The sequence below is a fragment of the Ostrea edulis genome, chromosome 7, assembly GCF_947568905.1.
Source record: "Ostrea edulis chromosome 7, xbOstEdul1.1, whole genome shotgun sequence".
In the NCBI taxonomy this organism is placed as follows: domain Eukaryota; kingdom Metazoa; phylum Mollusca; class Bivalvia; order Ostreida; family Ostreidae; genus Ostrea; species Ostrea edulis.
Genome location: NC_079170.1, coordinates 7,395,466 through 7,420,003, shown reverse-complemented (window position 1 = coordinate 7,420,003; position 24,538 = coordinate 7,395,466). Strand labels below are relative to the sequence as shown.

Below are 24,538 nucleotides of genomic sequence, written 5' to 3'. Positions count from 1 at the left end.
CAAGGCCAAGGTGACTCAGGTGAGCGATGTGGCCCGTGGGTCTCTTGCTTCTATTAGGTGTTTCTTCCATTGTTTTCATTCAGCTTCATTTCCATTAAACTTTACTCGTTTCCAATAGACCTTTATCGCTTCTATTACACTTTTCTATCTTCCAGCAGACTTTTCTTGCTTTCATTAGACTTATCGACAGTTTCCATTCAGCTCTTCTTTGAGTATTTGATGTCAACTGATGATCAACATTCGTATTTGTCTGTTCAGATTATTATTTCTTCTGTGGTTGACAACTACACACTTTTTATAACCATGTATTTCTTCACAATACAGACAAAATGAAGAAAGTATTTTGATGCATTATCACTTTATATACATGTACCCATTTGGGTCCCAACTTAGATCCCCTTGTCCAGGGGTCATAATTTTCACAGATGTGGTAGAGAGATCCACTCTCTTCATAACAATGCATAGAGTTCTTCTTTTTTTTCCCCCAGCAGTGCAGAGGTAAAAAAGAATTTTAAAGAATTGATACATTTTCAATAAGAGAGCACCATCCTAGCAACAGTATCCCTGACCCAGTGGCCATGAATTTCACCTCATGGTTATACAGTTTGCCTACTGATGTCCCTAAATAAAGAGGATTTTTAAAGATTGCTAAATGTTTTAAGGTTTTGACCCCAATCCTAGCACCAGGCCTGGAAGTTATAAAACTTTTTTGAGCACATTCTCAAACTCAGACTCAAACTATGTTCTCTAAATCGTACACAAACTCAAAGGTGAAGGTTATAAAACTTTTATAAAATCATTCTCACACTCAAATGGAATACATGCTCAAGATCTTTCGAGTATGTTTCAAAGCTTGCTCCGGGTTATACCCAAAACAAAAATGGCTGAGTTTGTGTATGAGTACGATAAAAGTTTATAACCTTCAGGCCGGGTTCCCTGATGCAGGGGCCATGAATTACCACCACTTGGAAGTTTGAAGGTCTCAATAATTCTAAAGGTTTGTCTGCCATTCATTATACTTATTTTAAAATAAGGAGTATCACAATATGGAAATTTTTATACAGTTTTTATTGGGCAAATGTAAATACTGTTTAACAGCAATGATGTTAATAAAACAACTGGTATCACAGACTGCGACCGTGGTAACGAGAAGCGAGGAAACACCGCACCTATGATTCCTTCACGTGTCTGTCATATCTCTACCATCCATAGCAAGTATCAGAGGCCATAGCCCCCCAAAACAGCACTGCCTGAAATCCCTAGTCCTGTCTAGAATCAAATCCCTAATCAGATCCTTTATGTTTGAGCGAGTGGATGTTATTTACATGTGGATATCTGCAATGTTATTTTCCTCAACTCAACTGAGCACCAAACCAAATCAAGTCCTTGCAGTCCGTAATCGATAGTGGAACCTTCCACAGCTCTACGCTTACATCTCCTCAGCCCCTAGGCTCCATTCGTGTTATTTTTTCTTTGCGGCGGCATCTTGCGCTGCTTTCTTTGCTTTCACCATTTCCACCAGTTCCTACAATCACAGAAAGGAATTCAATATTTGGAATAGCAAGTTCTCAGTGAATGTAACACACTAGTTCAGTAATATCGCTGAATGTAACACACTAGTTCAGTGATATCGCTGAATGTAACACACAAGTTCAGTCATATCGCTGAATGTAACATACAAGTTCAGTGATATCACTGAATGTAACACACAAGTTCAGTAATATCGCTGAATGTAACACACTAGTTCAGTAATATCGCTGAATGTAACACACTAGTTCAGTTCTTCACCTACAGTAGTGTTGTATATTCATCAAATTTCAAACATCGCTTTTCCATTTTTAAAATCATGGGTTTAACAGTGAAATGTAACAAAACTCCTCATAATAATGAACAGAATAGTCCTATGTATAATTCAATCCTAACCCTCTGACTGACTGAATTCTCAATAAAAAGCCAAGGGCCACAACGCCCACCACTCAAGTCAACTTGTTTACAATTCCGACCCTCTGACTGACTGAATTCTCAATAAAAAGCCATGGGTCACAACGCCCACCACTCAAGTCAACTTGTTTACACAGACTGGAGACTCACAGGGTCGGAACACTATTCAAGACCTAACAATAAGCTCCAACGTGCCATTGGACCACCCTAGACACGACTTAGAATCAGTATTCACTACTAGCCCAATGACCCTGGCTACCAGATTTTTTGTTGGGAAAGCAAAATTGCTGTGTAGAATTTCAATTAGGTTAGTGATAAATGCTAAAGGGCTAGTGCTTTGAAATAATTGTCATGAATACTGCAGAACGATTGCATATTATTTTGACAAAATGTAAGTTTGTTGGATGTACTGACCTTGTAACGTTTCATGCAGTCCTTTTTACTTCGGCTGGAGATACAATCGCTGATTCTGTCCCACCGGTCCGCGGTGCTGGCGGGGTACGTCTTCAGGGCCTGCTCCAGGAGTTTCTGCTCCTCGGGGGACCACGGGGCAGGGTTTGTCCCCGCCTCTCTCACTTGCTGCTCTCCAACACCTGCAGATGTGGATATCTTTATGAAATTCCTCACACAAATTTTCTGTTCTACATTTTCTTTCTAAAGCGATTACTTATTAACATAACTTTGTTTATCATCAGACTTCTAGTAGTGGGAAATTGAATAAATATTAGTAAGTAAATAAACTTTAATATACAGTAGTGCTTTATCTAGACAGAAACAAGATGTGTTTGTGAAACACAAATGCCCCCGATAATGGCCAATTCCAAAAATGGCCATGATCACAAGGACAAATATCTTTGTACCAATAGAAAGATATTGTCACAATAAATGCTCATGTGCAATAGGAATGCTCTAATATTTACCATTTAGAAGTTATGACCAATGTCAAATTTTTTAAAAGTAGGTCAAAATCAAACGTCAACAATGTTGGTACCCATGGAAAGGTCTTGTCACAAGGAATACTCATGTGAAATATCAAAGATAAAACGCCGATTAAGTATCCTAGACTTCTGCTACATACACCTATCCTCACAATACTTACTCTCAAACCTTTCGCTCACTACGCCCTCTTTAGGTTTGGCTTGTACATGTGCAGTTTTCAACTTTTTCTCAAAATTCTCAAACGCTTTCTTGTCTGCATTTTGCTTTAGGAAAAAGTCTGAAATAAAAATCATTAAATCACAGTTTAATATCGTGATCTGACAGCTAACTGATTTCTGATACGACATTATAGGGTTATTGAACTTATATTGGTGAATATTGGCACGAGTTGGCTGTAAAATGGACGAGCTTGCGAGTGCATTTTGAAAGCCAACGAGTGCCAATATTCACCTATATAAGTTCAATAACCCTTTTATTATATAGCTAAAGTATTTAGTTGTTAAATCATATCCCTTTTCACTCAAACTACTCCAAAATAGACGACAATACATCAATATTGGCAGTGAGCAATATTTAACCCGTTATTAATGCATGAAGCAAACTGATTTTGTAAATAGGGACATAATAATTTATGTACAGTAAAACATTTTGCTTAAGTAAATATCAAATACCGGCTCTGTCAGATTCGGAGGACCGTCGTCTGCCATTTTGGCTTGTTTACGTTGTTACGGTAACGTCAATATTGAACGCTCATACTCGGAATGTTTCGGGCGCATACAATTTACGCAATGTAAATTTAGCGTTCAATAAATTCTCAGGATATTGAATGCTAACATTCTCTAGATTTTACGCAGATTTTATACTAGACTATTTATTAGCTATATAATAATTGATGATATTGTACAGGTTTCATTATTAGCTCCGACCACATTTTAGTGCTATAGGGTGGACAAAACATATTTTACAATAATAAAAATATGTTTATTACATGACAGGTGATGAAATTATTTTCTAACATAACATGAAACACATATACTGTACATGAGCTAGGAACACTACTCTTCGGCTCAGGAGAGCTAAAAAATATTGTAGCCTTGCAGTTCTTGAAAAGATTTCCAAGAGTTTTCCTGCATATATCTATGTGAATTTCAAACCGCCTATCATATGTCAGCTCTTGACATTGTGGGAACAAACTTGAGTCTACATTTTATGAAGTAACTTTCATACCAATTTCACAAATTGAACTCTAATAATAGGATTAGCAACACATATGAATGCAAGATTTTAGTATCCGCAAAGACAGACTGTCACAATTTTATACAGATACTGTATCAATTCCTTGCTATTAAGAATCTACAGTATTCAGAACAACAGATTAAACTGTCATCTACACACATCTACAATGTATATACAGTATTCAGAACAACAGATTAAACTGTCATCTACACACATCTACAATGTATATACAGTATTCAGAACAACAGATTAAACTGTCATCTACACACATCTACAATGTATATACAGTATTCAGAACAACAGATTAAACTGTCATCTACACACATCTACAATGTATATACAGTATTCAGAATAACAGATTAAACTGTCATCTACACACATCTACAATGTATATACAGTATTCAGAACAACAGATTAAACTGTCATCTACACACATCTACAATGTATATACAGTATTCAGAACAACAGATTAAACTGTCATCTACACACATGTACAATGTATATACAGTATTCAGAATAACAGATTAAACTGTCATCTACACACATCTACAATGTATATACAGTATTCAGAACAACAGATTAAACTGTCATCTACACACATCTACAATGTATATACAGTATTCAGAACAACAGATTAAACTGTCATCTACACACATGTACATCTACAGTGTATATACAGTGCATATTGATGCATCAATAACAAAGGCGTATAGTTCCTGGACATTTACGGAATGAATGCTGTATTTTTTGGACGAATTGATTTTTTTTGACATTTACAGAAAGAATTTTGACATTTACAGAATGAATTGCTGTAATTTTTTTTTGGACATTTACAGAATGAATTGCTGTATTTTTTGGACATTTACAGAATGAATTGATTTTTTGGACATTTACAGAATGAATTGATTTTTTGGACATTTATAGAATGAAATGATTTTTTGGACATTTACAGAATGAATTGCTGTATTTTTTTTTTGGACATTTACAGAATGAATTGATTTTTTTGGACATTTACAGAATGAATTGCTGTATTTTTTGGACATTTACAGAATGAATTGATTTTTTGGACATTTACAGAATGAATTGATTTTTTTGAACATTTACAGAATGAATTGCTGTATTTTTTGGACATTTACAGAATGAATTGATTTTTTGGACATTTACAGAATGAATTGATTTTTTGGACATTTACAGAATGAATTGCCACCTCACCATCTTTCTGCAGTTCTTTTGTCTTGCTAAGGACATCTTTCGCATTCTTGTTGCTGTTTGGGACATGCTGTTGGATGAAACTGGCAATCACTTCCCACCTGAGAAGCAACAGAGATATCATTTTAAAATATAAAAAGAACAAACTCACAGAAATAAACACACACCCATAGTGAGATCATTTTAAGGTAACTCCATACTCGCAGTTTTATCTGATACAAGTTTAAAATGTGTATTTATTTCCACTCATTAGAGTTAAAACTAACAAATTATCAAACAAAATACATAGGTCATCACACTTTTTAAGATGTGAGACGTACATAAACAGAATCCTATATCACCGTCAGAAAATTGCAATTTTCCTTAACTAGTGTTATTAAAATTCCATACAAAGTGGTTATGACGATATAATAGCATTCATAACAATTTCATGAAACTGTATCTTCACAAAAATATACAAAATGTCTGTAAAAAATACAGGAAATCATCGCATAATAGACTTGATAAAGAAATCAATAGAAACTGAGTTATTGCCCTTGGATTCAATATTTTGAAACGTATCATTGATTATTCATCTATAACTTAGACTTTTGAAATATTCTATTTTTAACAAGATTTTTTACAATAACTATAGGAAAAGACTCCAACAAAATTTATGTTCATATCATACATAATCTAAATAAATCATTGATTTTGCAAAATCTGATGACATCACAGGAGGGTGGAATTACTTTAAAATATAAAAAGAACAAACTCACAGAAATAAACACACACCCACACAGTGAGATCTTTCTTTTCTTGAAGCCAAATTTTGAAGATTTGAGAATATAATGTCTTGAGGTTGCAGAGTTTGCCATTTATAACTATAATTATGATATTTCCCTTGTTCATGGAGGAATATAATTCATGTTCATGTTCTCGCTATGTAAGCAAGATCAACACTCATACTGAATAATACGCCCATCCAATATATTCAAAATTACAGTTATATATTCAGAAATACAGTAGTAATCAAAGAACTGATTGACATCCAAATAAACCATTCTTTGGCCTCTGGCTCTGGTTGTGTTCTTTCAACAATATCTCTGATATTGGAATTCGGATAAAATGTTAAGTTCTAATCTGGCTTTGTTACACATCAATTTGAAGAAAGATTTCACTCCAATAAAGCAGAACTGGCACCAACACCATGGGGAGCATGTATATCAAGTTTGTAAGTACTGTTTTTCCTTCATGATTATATTATACCCTCCACAACTTCATTGCATGGGGTTATTAGCTGATTAGTACTAGTTTTCTCCTTCGCACAAGGCGATGATGGATGAACAGACAGACACAGAAAAACTGCACCACACCATAACACACCTTGTCTATGATGTTTGAATAAGTGTATGCAGTTTGAAAACTCTACCCTTATTGGCACTGTTCCAATGTCGTTTTGTGCCTATCAAAATTTGACCTTGACCTTGAAAAGCGATTGGCTTCTTTCTCTAATCATTGGGAACAAGTGCACTAAGTTTGATGATCCTAACCCTACAAGTACTGGTCTTATCTCACTCACAGACTGACAGACGGACACACTGCACCATAATACAACCCATCTATGATGTGCACATGACAACAAAAATTACCCATCCATGAAAATCATTCACTTCACAGAATTAATTCAAATGCATGTATCTTAAATGAAAAATTTGTAAATCTAAATTTGCTCCTCAGGATGAGGACGACACTGGTTAAGATAAATCAGGGGCAAAAATCTCCTGGTATACAGTGTTCATTGCAAATGTATTGTGAGATCTTGTACCTCTCCTTAGTGCCTGCTGGGAACAGATTGACTGCTTTAATCAAACATTGAATTTCTGTCTCCAACCAGGTCTTCTTTGAACTTTGTGAGTTATCTCCCCCTTTCTGCTTCTGTAGTGCCTCCAGGTGTCTCTGTTTTTCCTCTTCTATTTCTTTGTTCAATTCTTGTACCTAAAATCAATTTTTCAACAATGGCTTTAGTTGTGGTTTTCATGTAACATCTATGTAGCATTGATATATATTATTAATTTTCTACAAGGAGATGCATTTGTTTACACATTGCATGGCCAAGCTCAGTAGTTGAAAATTTGACCTTCACCTACATAAATGATCTTGAACTTGTTACAAACAAAATTCTAATTGTTCATGTCAAAATGCCTTGTGCATGAAGGAAACCGAACCCTGCAGCAGTTTATGTGTTCCAACATCCTGTGTTATCAAATAAAAAACAACATGTAGTGTCAAATGTTATCAATTAAAAAACAACATATAGGGTCCTGTGTTATCAATTAAAAATCAACTTGTAGTGTCCTATGCAATGTTAAAATCAGCAAATTTAGGCAAGATAGAAATGTTTCCCGAAAATGTTTCAGATCAAGGCGACAGAGGTCAACAAAATGGCCAAAATAATTTAGAAGCAAGCAGAACTGATCTTTAAGGGATTGCTTGGTAATGAAAAAACAAATACCACCTGGATTGGCACGAATAAGGGTGCCCTTATTTTTCTAGGGAGTGCATGAAATGAAAAGCAAAATCACGGAATGTGGACTTAGTAGAAAGGTATACGCAGTCATCCATTATAGTGTTTGAAGTTGCACACAATAAAAATTCTAGTAATACAGTGATACTGACCACTTGGAGGAATGCCTCCTTAGCATTACTGCCTTCTCCCTCAGCCATCGCTTCATTCAGTGTCTGTAACCTGTCACAAAACAGATCAAGAACACCTAAAAACATTTCATTGTGTTACAAGATATTGTCACACTTATTCAAAGTTTTCCAAAATAAAATTTAACACCAGTCCTCATTTCCCAAAGTTTTGCGAGCTTGGGCTTGTGAATACTGTGACCGTTTTTTCACCTGAGCAGTGAGAGTTGGTCTGCTATTCTTTCAACATCTGCCATGTTGGTTACTTTCTCATCCTCTGTTTCAGCAAAATAGTTCTTATCCTAAAAAAAAAATCATAAAAATTTAATGCATGTTTGTTGAAGATATTTTGTCTCATGAAAAGCACACAAGACATCTGTCAGTAGTGACATCTACATGTAATCTGAGATTTTATATAATCCACATTTCCCTGAAGTACACAAGACATCTGCCAGTAGTGACATCTAATCTGAGATTTTATATAATCCACATTTCCCTGAAGTACACAAGACATCTGCCAGTAGTGACACCTAATCTGAGATTTTATATAATCCACATTTCCCTGAAGTACAAACCTTTGCCACGGTTCTGAGTGCTTTGCGTTCTTTCTTCAGTAACTTTTTCTGGGCTTCTTTTTCTTTCTTGACAATTGCAGCCTATTTAAAGGCAGTGAAAGAAAATACATGTATTATCATCAAGTAGAAATGTGTATCACATTCATACTAATTATTGGGTTGTAAGTAAGAAAAATACACCAGTGATATTCAAATTAATGCAAACCACTACTGAATCAATAAGAGTGATGGAAATGATTGTTATCATACCCCCAGAGGGGCATTACATCAGTAGTGATTTCATACAAATTATTCACTACAAACCTGTGCTTTGGCTTCTTCCTCTTCTTTTTCTTTTTTCTTTCTCTCCTCCTCTAAAGCCTCCTGTTTTATCTGTGAAAAAAAATCTCAGTGAGTCATCTTAAATTTTGTAAAGGCCAGAATTTGGATTTTTGCAGAAGAGGTTGATTCACCCTACTCAATGAGAACAGAGATTAATTTTGTGTCAGAAGGAACCTACTTGTACAACATGAACACGGATATCAATTCATAATTTTCCTAATAATACATTTTTCTGCCCCTTTGGGGGTCTACATTTAAAACAAATGTTGCACATACATGCTTTTGACAAAAAATCCTGTAGCCCTATAGTACTCTTTAGAGATAATTTTGAAAGATTCCCACTTTTAATTCCCTCCTTTTGATTAAAACTTTGGGTTCACCAAACCCAGGCACAGTATATAATCACTTACCAGTATTTCATATTGAAGATTCAGTACAGTTAAATTTGATGCACTGATTGGTGTACCGTATATACTCGCCTATAAGTCGGATTTTTGGGAGTCAATTTTTGGTCCAAAACTCTATGTCCGACTTATAGGCGTGTCCTAAGAAGATTGGTATTTTTCTAGGCGATGTAATGTAGTGTTTTTTATGCAACGATTATCATGGACTACCACACAAATGATTATTGTTCACAAATACTAGACATATTTTTTTTTTTTTTTTTTTTTTTTATTTCACTCAATCGACATACATTTGCACAAAAGTATATACAAAAGAATATGAATATATTTAAGCGTACATATATATATTATAATGTTCATTTTCTTTTTATGAGAGAGAGAAGAGAGAGAGAGAGAGAGAGAGAGAGAGAGAGAGAGAGAGAGAGAGAGAGAGAGAGGGAGGAGGGAGTCAATTGACTAATGGAGACCATTTTTCCCAGTCCATTTTAAATTTATCTAATTCATTTCTTTCCTTATAACTATCCAGGTTGATTTGATACAATTGTTTCCAATCATTTATAAGGGCTTTAAGTGTTAGCTGATTTTTTTGACATCTATTCCTATATATATATTTTTTGATTATTATAAGTAATGCATTGTATGACCTGAAATGTTTTTGTTTTGTATCACCAAATATAAAAGTTTTGACATCAAATTCTATTTCAATCTCCTTTGAATTGCAATATCTGATAAATTCTGATAATAATTGTTGTACTTTTGGACAATCCCAAAGTAAATGGTAAATTGTTTCGTCTTCCCTATCACAAAAGGTACATAGTTTAGAATCTACTCTACCTAATTTGTACATATAGCTATTAGTAGTTAAAATGTGGTGGTTAACTCTGTATTGAAACCATAATAATTTAGAATCCAATGTAGTCAAGAATGGCAGGTAAAAGATTGCCTTCCATTGGTTATCAGAGGTAATGAAATATCTACTCCATTTCTTTTTTCCTGTGGGTATAGCATCTGATTTATTGAGAGTATCATACATAGGTTTCGACCCTTTCTTTGTTAAAACAAATAGTTTGATATTCAAGGGAATAAGGGGTGTTTGCACAGATGCTTTATTTGTAAAGTTATACTTTTTCATATCTGTGGCTACTACTTGTGTTATACCCATATATGTTAAAAAATTCATTTGTAGGTTAAATCTGTCTTTAAATATTTTAAAATTTATAATTTCTCCATTTTCGTCAAGTAGATTATATACATTTTTTATTCCTTTATCATACCATGTTTTATAGAAGATGGACTGACTTTCTATCTTGAACTTATGATTATTCCATAAAGGTTGGCTCATATAGTCCTCCCAAGATTTAATGACAACTTTTTCTTGAATTTCCTTAAAAGCCACCATGACATCTTTCCAAAAGTCATTTTTTACATTTTCAACTATCTGTAAGATATAGTCTGAACCTGTATTTATTAATTTGTCCAAGTTTACATTATTTCTAAGGAGACTTTTCCATTTTGAGTTGTCCTCCATAACCAATCTCCTTATCCAAGTCGACTTTAGTCCTTTGATATAACAATCTAGATCAACCATTTTTAGTCCCCCATATGCATACTTTTGTGTGGCAACTTTTCTTTTAATTTTATCAGATTTTGAATTCCAGACAAATTCAAATAAAATAGTATTAAGTTCTTTTATGAAAGCATTCTTTGGGTTTGGTAAGGCAATAAATAAATGATTTAGTTGTGAAATTAGGAGTGATTTCACTAGAGTTATTTTCCCAATTGGAGTCAACTTTCGTTTACTCCACTGGTCAATAATTGACTTAATCTTCACAAGTTTTTTGTCATAGTTCAATTTCAAAATTTTATTTAAATCCACATCATAATGGATTCCTAGTAGTTTAAATTGAGTTGTCCATTTGAAATTCATATCAGAACATAATCTTTCATCTGAATATTTTTTACTTCCTATCCATGCAATCTGAGTTTTATCTCGGTTAATTTTGAGACCAGATAATTTATAAAATTCATCAAGTTCTTTCAAGGTTTCTCTCAATGAAACCTCCGATCCGTCAAGGATAATGGATGTATCATCTGCGTACTGTGACATTAGATATTCTGTGTTATTGATTAGAATTCCCTTTATACTTCTGTTATTTTTAATTTTTATAGCCAAAATTTCAGCGCATAATAAGAATATGTAAGGTGATAGTGGGTCCCCTTGCCTACAACCACGTCCTAGTTTAAAGAAATTAGATAAAAAGCCTGCTTGTGTCACACATGAAACCGCATTATAGTGAAATGTTGTAATCCAACTACAGAAATAAGGTCCAAAATTAAAGTATTGCAAAGTATCTTTTATAAATTTCCAAGAAACAGAATCAAAGGCTTTTTCAAAATCTATCATAACTAACACTCCAGGAATATGATTTGTTTCTGTATGATTCATTAGATCATATATTAATCTACTGTTTTCTCCTATGTACCTTCCAGGTATGAAACCTGTTTGATCATTACTAATAATTTTACTAAGCACAGTTTTTATTCTTCTTGCTATACAGCCTGACCCAATTTTATATGTAACATTGAGAAGAGAAATTGGTCTCCAGTTGTTTAGAGAGAATTTTGATTTTCCCTCTTTGGGTATGCAAGTTATAATTCCTTGTTTTTGTGTTGATGATAATTCTCCTTGGTCAAATCCATAATTTAATGATCGCACGACAAACAAGAGGCCCAAGGGCCTAGAATCGCTCTTCTGATAAATTGTACAACCCCACCATTTCTATTCTTAGCCTCTTAGTATTCTAAATCTTTAGTTAAATCCTAAGAATTCAAAAAAAGTAGATCAATGTGACCTACTTTTTGGTTTACACATTTTGAGAACCCAAGAAATATCAACTGACAAAGTTTGATGATTTTAAGCCAATTAGTATCTGAATATTGAAATATAGCCGTCCAATTCCAAAAGTAGGTCAAGGTGACCTACTTTTTGGTCAACACCCTTTGAACATGCAAGACGCATCAACTGACAAAGTTTGATGACTGTAGGTCAAATAGTATCTGAAATATATAAATATAGGTGTCCAATTCCAAAAGTAGGTCAAGTTGACCTACTTTTTGGTCGAAACCCTTCGAACATGCAAGACCCATCAACTGACAAAGTTTGATGACTGTAGGTCAAATAGTATCTGAATATATAAATATAGCCGTCAAATTCCAAAAGTAGGTCAAGGTGACCTACTTTTTGGTCGACACACTCCGTTGACTCAAGATGCATCAACTGTTAAAGTTTGATGATTGTAGGTCAAATAGTGTCTGAAATATAGTAATTTAGCTGTCAAATACCAAAAGTAGGTCACGGTGACCTACTTTTTGGTCGACACAAACCGAAGACGAAGACGCATCAACTGACAAAGTTTGATGATCCTAGGTTTTACAGTGCCCAAAATATGCATCTAAAATTGAAAATGTGAAATTTGAATATCTACAAAATTCAAAAAGTAGGTCACTGTGACCTACTTTTTTATAAATATGTTTCAAGGCCTCAAGATGCATCAACTTACAAGATTTGATGATTCTAAACCTCTCGGTATTTGAAATAACAACTTAAAATATATCTATAAATGATAAGCCATAAAATTCAGAAAGTAGGTCACGGTGACCTATTTTTCAGTTGACGCATTTCAAAGTCCCATGATCCACCAACTGACAAGTTTTGATGATCATAGGCTTCAAAGTGTCCAAGATATGCATCAAAATTAATTTTAAAATAAATACCTGCAAAATTCAAAAAGTAGGTCACCGTGACCTACTTTTGAGACAACTTGACACAAGGTCCTAAGATGCATCAACTGTCAAAATTTGATGATCCTAGTCCTTATAATGGCTAAAATATCTAAGATTTAAGGAATTTAAAAAAAAATTTAAATTTAGGTCAACTTTGAAGTGACATTGAGACCACGCCCTTTGCCCCAGGGTAATGCCTTGAACAATTTTTAATCTACAACATATCCTCATCCTTATGTGTAAGTTTGGTGATAATCTGCCCTGTGGTTCTTGAGAAGAAGATTTTTTAGCAACCACTACTTTTGTTTGTATTTTCCTGATTATCTCCCCTTGTTAAAGGGTCACATCCCTTTATTTAGTATGTATGAAAGCCCTTGGGCCAATGATACCCTGTACCAAATTTGAAAGAAATTGGCCAAGGGGTTCTTGAGTTATAGCCCTTTTTCTAAAAAGTTTACGCACACCGCACAAATGGCCATAGCATTAGCTCTTTGAGCCTTTGGCTCAGAAGAGCTAAAAATCCAATTTTTTTCCAGAAAATTTTAAAGAATTCAGCTGTGAAGCCATCACTACCAGGGCTTTTGTTATTTGACATATCCTTTAAGATTATAGATGCTTCTTTGTGAGTAATATATCCTTCTATTGATTTTTTCTCTCCATCAGATAGCTTAGGAACACTAAAATCCTTTAATATATCAGATATTTTACCATCGGCTTTTTCATTTATATTTCTATTACTCGAATATAAGTTTCTATAAAAATTTTCCACCTCCATCAGAATGTCTTCTTGTTTGATTATTTCTCTTTGTACATCATTTTCTACAATTATTACTTTTGGAATGATTTTATTTGTAAAATGGCGATTCTCTAGGTTGAGAAAATAATTAGATGGCTTTTCTCCTTCATTTATCCACTTAGCCCGGGAACGTACCATACAACCATTGACCTTATGATTTCGTATATTTTCAAGATCTTTTTTTCTTTTCATTTATACTAGACATATTGTATTGTTTATCTATTTTAAAATTATGTATAAAGTACAAGTATTTACATATTTTTATCTAGTTAAAAATTATTTACATACCGGTAACTAATACTTTTAATTCAGCTAATCTATCGTTTATCGGTAAAATTGAATTGCGAACCCAATTTGATATTGAAATATTCATATGCATACCGGCTGAAATATATTTCATAAAAGATTGAATATTGTTAACAGCTAATTTAGATCATCATTCTTGACTCTTAAAAACTCTAATGTTGATACAATGAATTATACTGGAATCCCACAATAACAGTTTTCATGAGGCACATGCCACTAAGTAAACATGGTGTCAGGTACTGGTAATTAGGAGACCATAATTGCTTAGGTAAACAAGGGATCATTGCCCATAATAGATCAAGGGTTGTGTTTAAACCCCAAACAGATATGACTTGGATATTGAGCACCTCATAATTATTAATTTCTCAAAATATTTATTGAAACAGGTAAAAACACTAGAGCATTGACTTGAAATTATCAACCTATTCTGACAAAAATTTGTACTGACTTATAAGCGGGTCAATGGCAAATTCCTACAAAATAACCTTAAAAAATACAACCGACTTATAGGCGGACCGACTTATAGGCGAGTATATACGGTAATCATGAATTAACAGCCATTTTTCAGTGTTGACTTCTGACGTGTATGTTAACAAATAATATGTAGCGAATTTCACATTTCAGTACAAGTTATCCCCCTTGTCTCAGAACTAAAATATGAATGTATTTAAAATAAGTACATATATACAGCACTTCAGGAAACTATCCTTTTCTTGTCATCTTTCTTTGACGCCTTTCATCTTCTTTCTGCCTTTCTATAACCAGTCCTCTCCTTGTTGTCCCCCCCCCCCCCCCCCCCCCCCCCATCATCTGACTCCACATAAAACCTACCCTTTCCTCCTCCAGAGCTTTCTGTCGAGCTGCTTCTTTTTTGGCACGTTTTTGAGCTTCCTTTTTTTCCTTTTCTTCTTCCCGATAACGAATTATACGAGGGTCGCAAGCATAAGCGTTGTCTGTTGAAAAAAACAACCAGAAATAGAGACTTGAAGATATCAGCTACAGCTGACATTATTGAAGGATCAATATACTATTATAACGAACAGTTGATTGTGATATAAAATTTTTGCTTTAAAACATAAACAAGATTTCAGGTAAGAAAATCGGAGAAATGCTATGTACACATATGTAAAATTTCGCTGATTAAGATACATCTTTGTCAATGTAAATTAACACTTCACATTTATAAGATCTTTAAAAAAAAATAATTAAAAATTAAAAAAAAAAAAAAAAAAAATACACACATATATACCTTCATCAGGTATTTAAAAAAAAGAGAAAAACTAGATTTCTGTATGACAATGGTATTACAGTTTGAGTTACTGACCTACTAACTGTCGGATTCGAGCCATTTCCTCTTTTTTTAACCTCTGTCTGGCTGCTTTATTCTGTTTTTCTATCCATCTTCTTTCTTCACGACTGCAAACAATTCAAGTATTGATTCTGTTGAAGTATACTGGCATGAAGTGTCACAGTAAAGATAAGATAAGATAAGATAAGTTTTATTCCAATTTTGGGCCCAGAGGGCATAACAGGAAGACATTTTATAAAGAAGGAAATTCAAAAAAGAAAGAAAGTTTACAACATTAACTACAGGTTACATAGACTGCATACTGCATGTGGATGCAGCACGTTGGGGAAACAAGTACATACATATATGAATTGTTAATCATGTATATATGCAAGTAAATGGACAGTATCAGTATTATACCAACATATGAATAATAAACTACATGTATAATGATTTACATACCCTCTTGTATTTATTTGAAAGTTTATTTTTGATACATACATATGCTTTTACATTCTACTTTCATTTTTGATAGAATTCCGAGCCATTAAAATAGACGTACGATATTCATCAAGTAGTTTCTGTATTCATTTGTGCATTGTTTATGACTTCAGCACGTTCAGAGGAAATATCTAGCATCATTACAATTTGTAGAGACATAAAAAACAAAAACATTGAAAACGTAAATATCATTGTATGTATCCATACTTGGTAATTTACAGTCTCTACATGTATTACTACACAAAGTTAATCAGTTGATAGTACGTAAAAGTGAATGCTTGATACTTACTTCTCTCCCTTTTCTTTTTCCTCTTCATCTAAATAGGAATATTCTCTCCATGAATCAAAATCATACCTGTAATACGGGAAGTAACACCAGGGAATAAACGAACAGAAATAATAAAGAAAGAATTATAACCTTTACAAGGGTCTGTTAAACAACAAAGAATTAACCTTTACAAGGGTCTGTTACACAACAAAGAATTAACCTTTACAAGGGTCTGTTAAACAACAAAAATTAACCTTTACAATGGTCTGTTGCTGGGAGAGATCCCCTTTTAGAGAGGTCAATTTCCCTTTATACTATAGAGCATACAATTCACAAGATGTCATCAATTTCCATTATAAGAAAACAGTTTGTTTATCTAATAATTGTTGAAATCACAAGATGTCTATTTCTCCTTCACATGATGTCAAAACAGAGAAATTTACAAGATGTCAAAAGAGAAATTCACATGATGTCAATTTCCCTCATTAGAAAACAGAGAAATTCACATGATGTCCATTTCCCTCATTAGAAAACAGAGAAATTCACATGATGTCCATTTCCCTTACCCGAGAGCACAGAATGTAAGTTTGTCAGTTCCCTTACCAGAACGTGTAAAATCTTATCAGAACGTGGAGAATCTTACCAGAACGTGTAGAACTTACCAGAACGTGGAGAATCTTACCAGAACGTGTAGAATCTTACCAGAACCAGAACGTGTAGAACCTTACCAGAACCAGAATGTGTAGAATCTTACCAGAACGTGTAGAATCTTACCAGAATGTGTAGAATCTTACCAGAACCAGAACGTGTAGAATCTTACCAGAACGTGTAGAGTCTTACCAGAACGTGTAGAATCTTGCCAGAACATGTAGAATCTTACTAGAACGTGTAGAATCTTACTAGAACGTGTAGAGTCTTACCAGAACGTGTAGAGTCTTACCAGAACGTGTAGAATCTTACCAGAACGTGTAGAGTCTTACCAGAATGTGCAGAATCTTACCAGAACCAGAACGTGTAGAGTCTTACCAGAACGTGTAGAATCTTACCAGAACGTGTAGAACTTACCAGAACGCATAGAATCTTACCAGAACGTGTAGAATCTGTTGACGTCCTCTATGGATGTGGAGTCCGTCCCTAGACTGGGCACTGTCCTTTTGTTGGACCATCTACAAAAATACTCCAAACATGAATCCACTGTACTTCCTATTCATAGAAAGTCAAACGACCATCTACAAAAATACTCCAAACATGAATCCACCATATTTCATACAGGGTCCACAATATTTATAAGTTACTTGGAGTTTTTCTTTCAAAATCAAATTTATTTTCTACAATTCACAAACAATGCATGGCTTGTCCTTTGGGATCAAAAAAAGTGTTGGAGAAGAACTGGTAACTAGGAAGCAGGTGTTGCAGAATCTATCAGAATTTCTCCCATTATTGAGTCAGAGTGAACAAATGCAATCTGCAATAACTCAAAAAAAAAAAAAAACCCTCTCCAGGGGCGAGAAGATACGGCAGTAATGAAAGAACTACATTTAACAACTGAACGACATAGTCAACAGGACCTCTACATATGTAACATCACTGTAACTTTACTTTGTATCTCCTTCTCCCAAGTAATAACTTATTTGAGATTGTCTTGAAATTGGTAAGACATTGTTACTATATATACAGCCTGCCCCTTGCAGAATTTGAAATGTATGTATACCTAGAATTTCTGTCAAAGACCGGGCCAAACACTGTAAAGAATTTTTTCTTTGATTCCTCATCATTGGACGGCACATCGTCATCGAACTGTGGATCCACACTGTCATACGATCGACGTTTTGATTTGTTTCCCAGAATTTCATAAGCTTTGTAAAATAAACATACAATTGTTCATGAGACATACAATTATTCAATATTTAAAAATCTTCAGATGTGGCTGTCTTCAATATCAAATCTCTACCAGCACAATTAATAAACCTACCGGTACACTATTGGCATTACACGAATATTAAGGTTGTTGTGGATTGATAATAAGAAACCCTTGAAGGTTGAGATTTGTGGGTGTAACTAAGATACTTCTAAAACAAATGTGGATTTTTACTGGACCATGAAAAAACCATCATTGTTGATCACTCATGTGTATGATTTGCAACAATAACAGGTACATGTATGTGTGCCCGCTGATAAAAATATGACGCATCCAAAGAAACTTTCTGCACATCAATGTTTCTCTATAAAACTAATCGTCACATTGGTTATAAATAAAACGCTGAAAAATGTTCATCATATTTTCAGCAGTGAATGATATACACCAAAGGAAGTTGGCCATACTTAATGAAATACACCGTTATACCACACACAGTAATGTTTAAAGAGATATAATATACACTGTTATACCACACACAGTAATGTTTAAAGAGATATAAAATACACCGTTATACCACACACAGTAATGTTTAAAGAGATATAAAATACACCGTTATACCACACACAGTAATGTTTAAAGAGATATAAAATACACCGTTACACCACACACAGTAATGTTTAAAGAGATATAAAATACACCGTTACACCACACACAGTAATGTTTAATGAGATATAATATACACTGTTATACCACACACAGTAATGTTTAAAGAGATATAAAATACACCGTTATACCACACACAGTAATGTTTAAAGAGATATAAAATACACCGTTATACCACACACAGTAATGTTTAAAGAGATATAAAATACACCGTTATACCACACACAGTAATGTTTAAAGAGATATAATATACACCGTTATACCACACACAGTAATGTTTAAAGAGATATAAAAGAAAAATCAGTTTTGCCCAGTCTTAAATTCGTTCACTGATGAGGCGAAAGGAGCAAAAATAAAACGGGGGGTGAATAATTGTCTCTGGTGAAAATGTAATAAACAAAGTTACTAATACTTGGTTTGTTAAAGACTGTCTACAGAAATGTATCTGGTTGATTAAGGTCACTGGTGGCAAGACAAAGTCCAATGCTTAACGATACTCACTGCGAAAATTTAAAAATATCTAACATACAGAAAATTCAACTTTCTAGATTTCATTTCACTCTTTTGATATTTTCACTTGTGTTTTGAACTCACGAAATTACAAGTAATAAAAAAAATCATGTCCCAGTCTTGAAATAAATCCCATATCTACATGTATGTAGAGAATATTGAATATTCACTGTTCATGACATCATATCTAAATATGTTACCTCTAGTTATACAAGTGAAATAATCGTCCTCTCCATCGCCAACCTTCAGACCTCTCGCTTTCCTCTTGTCTGGATGGTGTTTTAATACCATACATTTATCTGTAATCACACAGAAACTTACAACTTAACTCACGGTAATATCACTCAAACTTAGTACCATCTTCAAGTTATCTGTAATACTGAAACTTTTTACATTCTTAAAGATATCTGCAATCACACACGGAAATATCACTGAAACTTATCACAGTCTTAAAAACACAACATTCTGTTGTTGAACTCTAAACACTAGAAACTATTCTCAAAATTATTTACAGCAAGCTTCTGAAATTGATGAGTTGTGTATTCATAGATATTATTAGATTGATAGAGGTTTCAGTTATGAATGATTGGCAGGTCAGCGTTGACTTACAAGCTTTTTTAATCTGGTTTTCTGTAGCCTTGTATCTAAGATTACTCAGTTATGAATGATAAGCAGGTCAGCGTTGACTTACAAGCTTTTTTGATCTGGTTTTCTGTAGCTTTGTATCTAAGATTACTCAACCCCAGCACTGCATAGTGGTCTTGTTGCTGAAAATCAAATTAGAGGAGTTAATTTCTGATGAAATACACATGTACGGTAGTTCCCACCACATTAAGAAGTCTTAATCAAGTTCTAGGGCACCATTTTACATAAATGCTTACAAGTAAAATCAAAACTGAAATAGTTGATTACTTCAGTGTGTAATGTTTGTTAATGAAATAGAAGATGTTAATTCACAGACAATCATACAATATCTGAGCTATATTGTTTCTTAGATACCAAGACCTTAGGACCTAAGCCAATCAATAGTCCTTTCATAAACCAGGTCTTGGAATATTTGACAAAGAAACAGTCACTATCGGTTTACTACGGTACTATACTACTGGTTCAATATGAAGATATGAAATGAAGTTCTGTGTATACTTATAGGTAGAGAGTATTTTCACATATTCTATAGGTCATACACAACATTTATGACAATTTTCCTAAAATTATTTTTTAATATCCTCCATATGAAGGGTTTTTGTATGAATTCAAAAATAAGTTTAGAATATATAAATATTGCATGTAGTTGAGGGTAACATTGAAAATTTTCACTCTGAGAAAACAAATGACAACCACCTCGAGGCTACGCCTCAGTTGACAATGGTTTCTCGAGGCGTGAAAATTTTCAATGTTACCCTTAACCACATGCAATATTTGTTTTATTATACTGAAATGAATGTTATAGAAGCAACAAAGCAGAAAGACTTTCATCTGTTGACATTTGATCGATCACTTTCAGGCGATATTCTGTATATCGATGCAGGTATTAAACGCTCAAACGACGTCGTCTAACAATCTACAGCGAACCCGTACACTCCTAAATTTGACGCATGTGATAATTTTTTATAATATCACCCATTGTCAAGTACTGTTACCTGTTGCTAGATATTATCACCCTGGAGCACATGCTTTCTGTTCTCAGAGGGTAACAGTATGTTTTTTCAAATGCCTCTCGACCAATCAGATTCAAATATTTTACATGAAAGTATAATGATTTATACTATTACCTTCCATTCTTTTGGATCAAGGCCTTGCAACAGAGCAGAATTATCTTCCTCCTCTATCTCTTCATTGTCGCTCTCCTCGCTGCTGGAACTCTGCAGGGAATGATGGGACAGGGAATGTTTGTTTCGTCTTCGTAATCGTAACGCTTCAAACCAGCGTCCAGCAGGCTCAAAGCTGACCTTGACAGGTGCTGTTTGTATTCAATATAAAAAAATTATATTCTTTAACAACTCACCCTCAGTTATATTCAGACAATTCCCCATTTTATCGATATATCTTCCCAGTCCAATCACCAGTGGATAAAATCACGAATTGCAAGTTTCTTTATATTGTTCAAATGAAATCTAACCAAAGCTTATTTATCATAATTCTATTTCAAATAATTCAGTTTTAAATAATTTAAGAAAATGTGACAACATTGATGTCAGTAAACAGGAAATGTCTATAACACAAGTCCTGTAACACTTTCAGTACACGATAGGGCAACAGTGATCAAGGCATATATCAAATAATTCTTACACTTGTAAGGGAAACATGTGCTAAGAAATATGGAAGGCCTAATTCTTACAGTTTTAAAGTTCTTGAATGCCCAGTGGGCCAGTAACACATCTCCAGTGGAAATTAAGATTCCCTAAAATATAAAGAGGGTGTGTTTCCTGGTAGAAAATCAGCGAAATGAACCGTTCATACAGAGGAAAAGAAAATTGGTGCTCAGAAGAAGCATAAGGAAACAAAGCGACAAAGTGGCCGCTTCAGATATTCAGAATATGTGAGCATTAGTTGAAAACCTTTGTTTTACCTTTAATAGGATGAGAGCGATGATAAAGAAGAAGAAGAATCACAATTGGAGAATTCCGAAGAAATGCACTGTGACATGACAGAATTAAAAGACGAAAGAGAGCTTGAGCTGTCTTAAACTTGTATTGTAATACTCAATAAAATTATTTAAAATTGAAATTTTAAATATGTTGAATCAATCTAGACATAGCATTTGGGCTTGTAAAATTTTATTTAGACTACCATATTTTGCACTCTCACTTGCCCTATGGGCTTGTATTAAAAAAGTGAAGTGTAAAGGCTGTTTCTGAAATGATAATGATACTTTTAAATGATACTCAACCTATCATTACATTACATAAAACAAAATGTGGATTTGGACTGACTTTAACTTTAACTGTATTTTTTATTTAAACATTATAGGGAAATCAACAAGGCAAATAACAGCTTTGCAGTTTCCAGGATCCGTGTTGTTTACAAACAATTATGATGTCAGATACTAAAAGGAAAAGTTTCATATAATACAGGAATCTCATTTAACTGGTTTATTTTTTCTGGCATTCTTTTATCTTGATAAAATCTTTGCAACAAGAAGGGGGGAAAATGCAACGGACCAGACCGGGATTCGAACCCGGGCCCCCTGAAACTCTAGTCAGGTGCTCTACCAACTGAGCTATCTGGCCACCGGCGATCGAACCCGGCTGACTGCTACATTCCACCCTCCTTAAATGTCTTCACACCTGAAGACATCAACCCAGGATCTTTATCCCCTGGCAGGCATTTTCACCTGTCAGTTCCAGGAGCTGGTCTACGGCACCAAATGTAACAGGAAGGGAGAAAATGAAACAGAACAGACCAGAATTCGAACCCGGGCCCCCTGAATCTCTAGTCAGGTGCTCTACCAACTGAGCTATCTGGCCACCGGCGATCGAACCCGGCTGACCACTACATCTTTAATAGCTAAGAAAAACTAAAGACACTTTGCAATGTCCAAAACAGTAAGAGAACTCACAAGTCAAGGCTATCAATCTCCCTAAAATGGGTCTGATAAAAGGACCTTTCCCAATTGGAAAATAAGCAAAACATTTCTCAATTGATGTCTAGAAATTCCCTAAATTGATGAGACAATGCAAGTAGTATGCATTTCTCAAATGATCACCTATTGTCAAAATGCAGCAAAATTGAGATTTCTATTCTACTCTTTAAATACTTTGATGGGGATTTGGGAGTTGTTGTTACTGAACGAATGTAACTGAGTGAAAGTCTAGCTTGGGCTTTAATTTAAATTACCTTTTTAGTGAAAAAAATCTTTTAACTGAAACAAAAACTTGAGTGATTGTATGGTAAATAATAGATTCCCAATCTGATAAAAAAAAATTCCAATCAATTTCCCAATTTAAAGGAATTGGGAGCCTGTCCCAAAAAACTGCAATGAAAGCCTTACAAGTTACAAAACAAGACCTTATTCCGTTAACTAACAGAAACTTATAAGAACAATGTAAAATTCAATCGAATGCATTGTAATAATAACAAATAATTAGATCTATTACCGATAATGCTACGTGTATGAAATTAAACAGCATTTTAACAACTCTTTGGTACGGTATGAATACCGAGTACAGGTGTCCAACCCTAATCTCAGCCGAGATGCAATGCAGCATTAAAGTGATAGAGAGTTAATTTAACCATGTTAACATCCAAATCATTTATCTGAAGTGAATAACAGTGTCTCCTAAGTGCTTCAACTGGCAGAAGCTGAATGCGAATTTCCAGACATGAATAATGAAGGACTGCATTGAGATTCGGTATAGGTGTCAGTCAAAATATCCAACCGAGCCGAATCTCGGCCGAGATTAGTCCAACCCTAGCTGTGATATTTCACATGAGCTGGCAGTTTTATCAATGAAGGTCTATACAACAACCAGAAAACTACACCCCCGAAGCTCATCGGTACACTCAGCTCACTAATTGTTGTTTAAATTGTAGATCTTTAAAAGTTTATGGCTAAAACTGCCGACTCCTGTGGATATTTTGACTGACATATGACATCGGTGAAGGTATCAGTCAAAATGCTACAGTAAAACCGAATCTCGGTCATTATACAACAAATAATAATCAAATAAACCAAAGAATAGATAAAATAAAAACAACATCTCAATACCGAGGAATTTCGGACTGACTTGGGATAATTAAGAAATCGGTCTATTACTTGCCTGATAATGGCGCTACAACAGACGTCGTTGAATCGTCTGCCGCAGGCAAAAGAAACATGATTATCCTCCTGATTCAGGAACTCCAATGAAAATAATTTAAAAATTAACACAAAAGAACCATGTGAAGAAAGTTTGTACAGGAAGTAGTTGTCTGCCCTTGATTCCAGTCGCCACCGACCGATAGGAAATCAAAGTACCAGCAGTTCTAATAACGTGAACTCGGTCAAGACGAAACGTTAGGCCTGAATGGATTTGAGATGTCTTCTAAAACGATGCGCGTATGATGAAAGCCACTGTATATCAGCATCAATTGAATTAATGAGAGCAATGATACTGCGTGTAAATATGTAATATACTAGCATGCTGTATTCAGTAAGATGATTTTGAACAGTGTAATGTGATACTGCAAATACATGTCTTTGCATTCTACACATTTCCTTTACTTTACCGGTCTGGTACAATAGATTTATTACCAGACTGTTAAGGCTTCATTTCCAAGACCGTAGT

General features: G+C 34.3%; 1 protein-coding gene across 2 annotated transcripts; it reads right to left on the bottom strand.

Moving 5' to 3' along the window:
• Window positions 1-1,049: 1,049 nt before the first annotated feature.
• LOC125654575 (dnaJ homolog subfamily C member 2-like) lies at window positions 1,050-24,233 on the bottom strand. 2 transcript variants are annotated; one of them, XM_048884548.2, is made up of 18 exons: window positions 24,032-24,233; window positions 21,044-21,231; window positions 19,963-20,038; window positions 19,472-19,570; window positions 17,952-18,096; window positions 17,326-17,406; window positions 16,262-16,327; window positions 15,508-15,599; window positions 15,015-15,136; window positions 8,877-8,945; window positions 8,574-8,654; window positions 8,212-8,300; window positions 7,984-8,053; window positions 7,133-7,302; window positions 5,329-5,426; window positions 3,041-3,157; window positions 2,356-2,534; window positions 1,050-1,525 (listed from the first exon to the last, which is right to left on the bottom strand). In XM_048884548.2, exons 1-18 carry the CDS (start codon window positions 24,087-24,089, stop codon window positions 1,463-1,465), a joined length of 1,863 nt encoding a protein of 620 aa, XP_048740505.2. In that variant the 5' UTR covers window positions 24,090-24,233; the 3' UTR covers window positions 1,050-1,462. The 2 variants fall into 2 exon arrangements, with proteins under 2 accessions (XP_048740505.2, XP_048740508.2); XM_048884551.2 differs by lacking the exons at window positions 21,044-21,231; window positions 24,032-24,233 and having other exon boundaries at window positions 19,881-19,986.
• Between the last annotated feature and the right edge of the window lie 305 nt (window positions 24,234-24,538).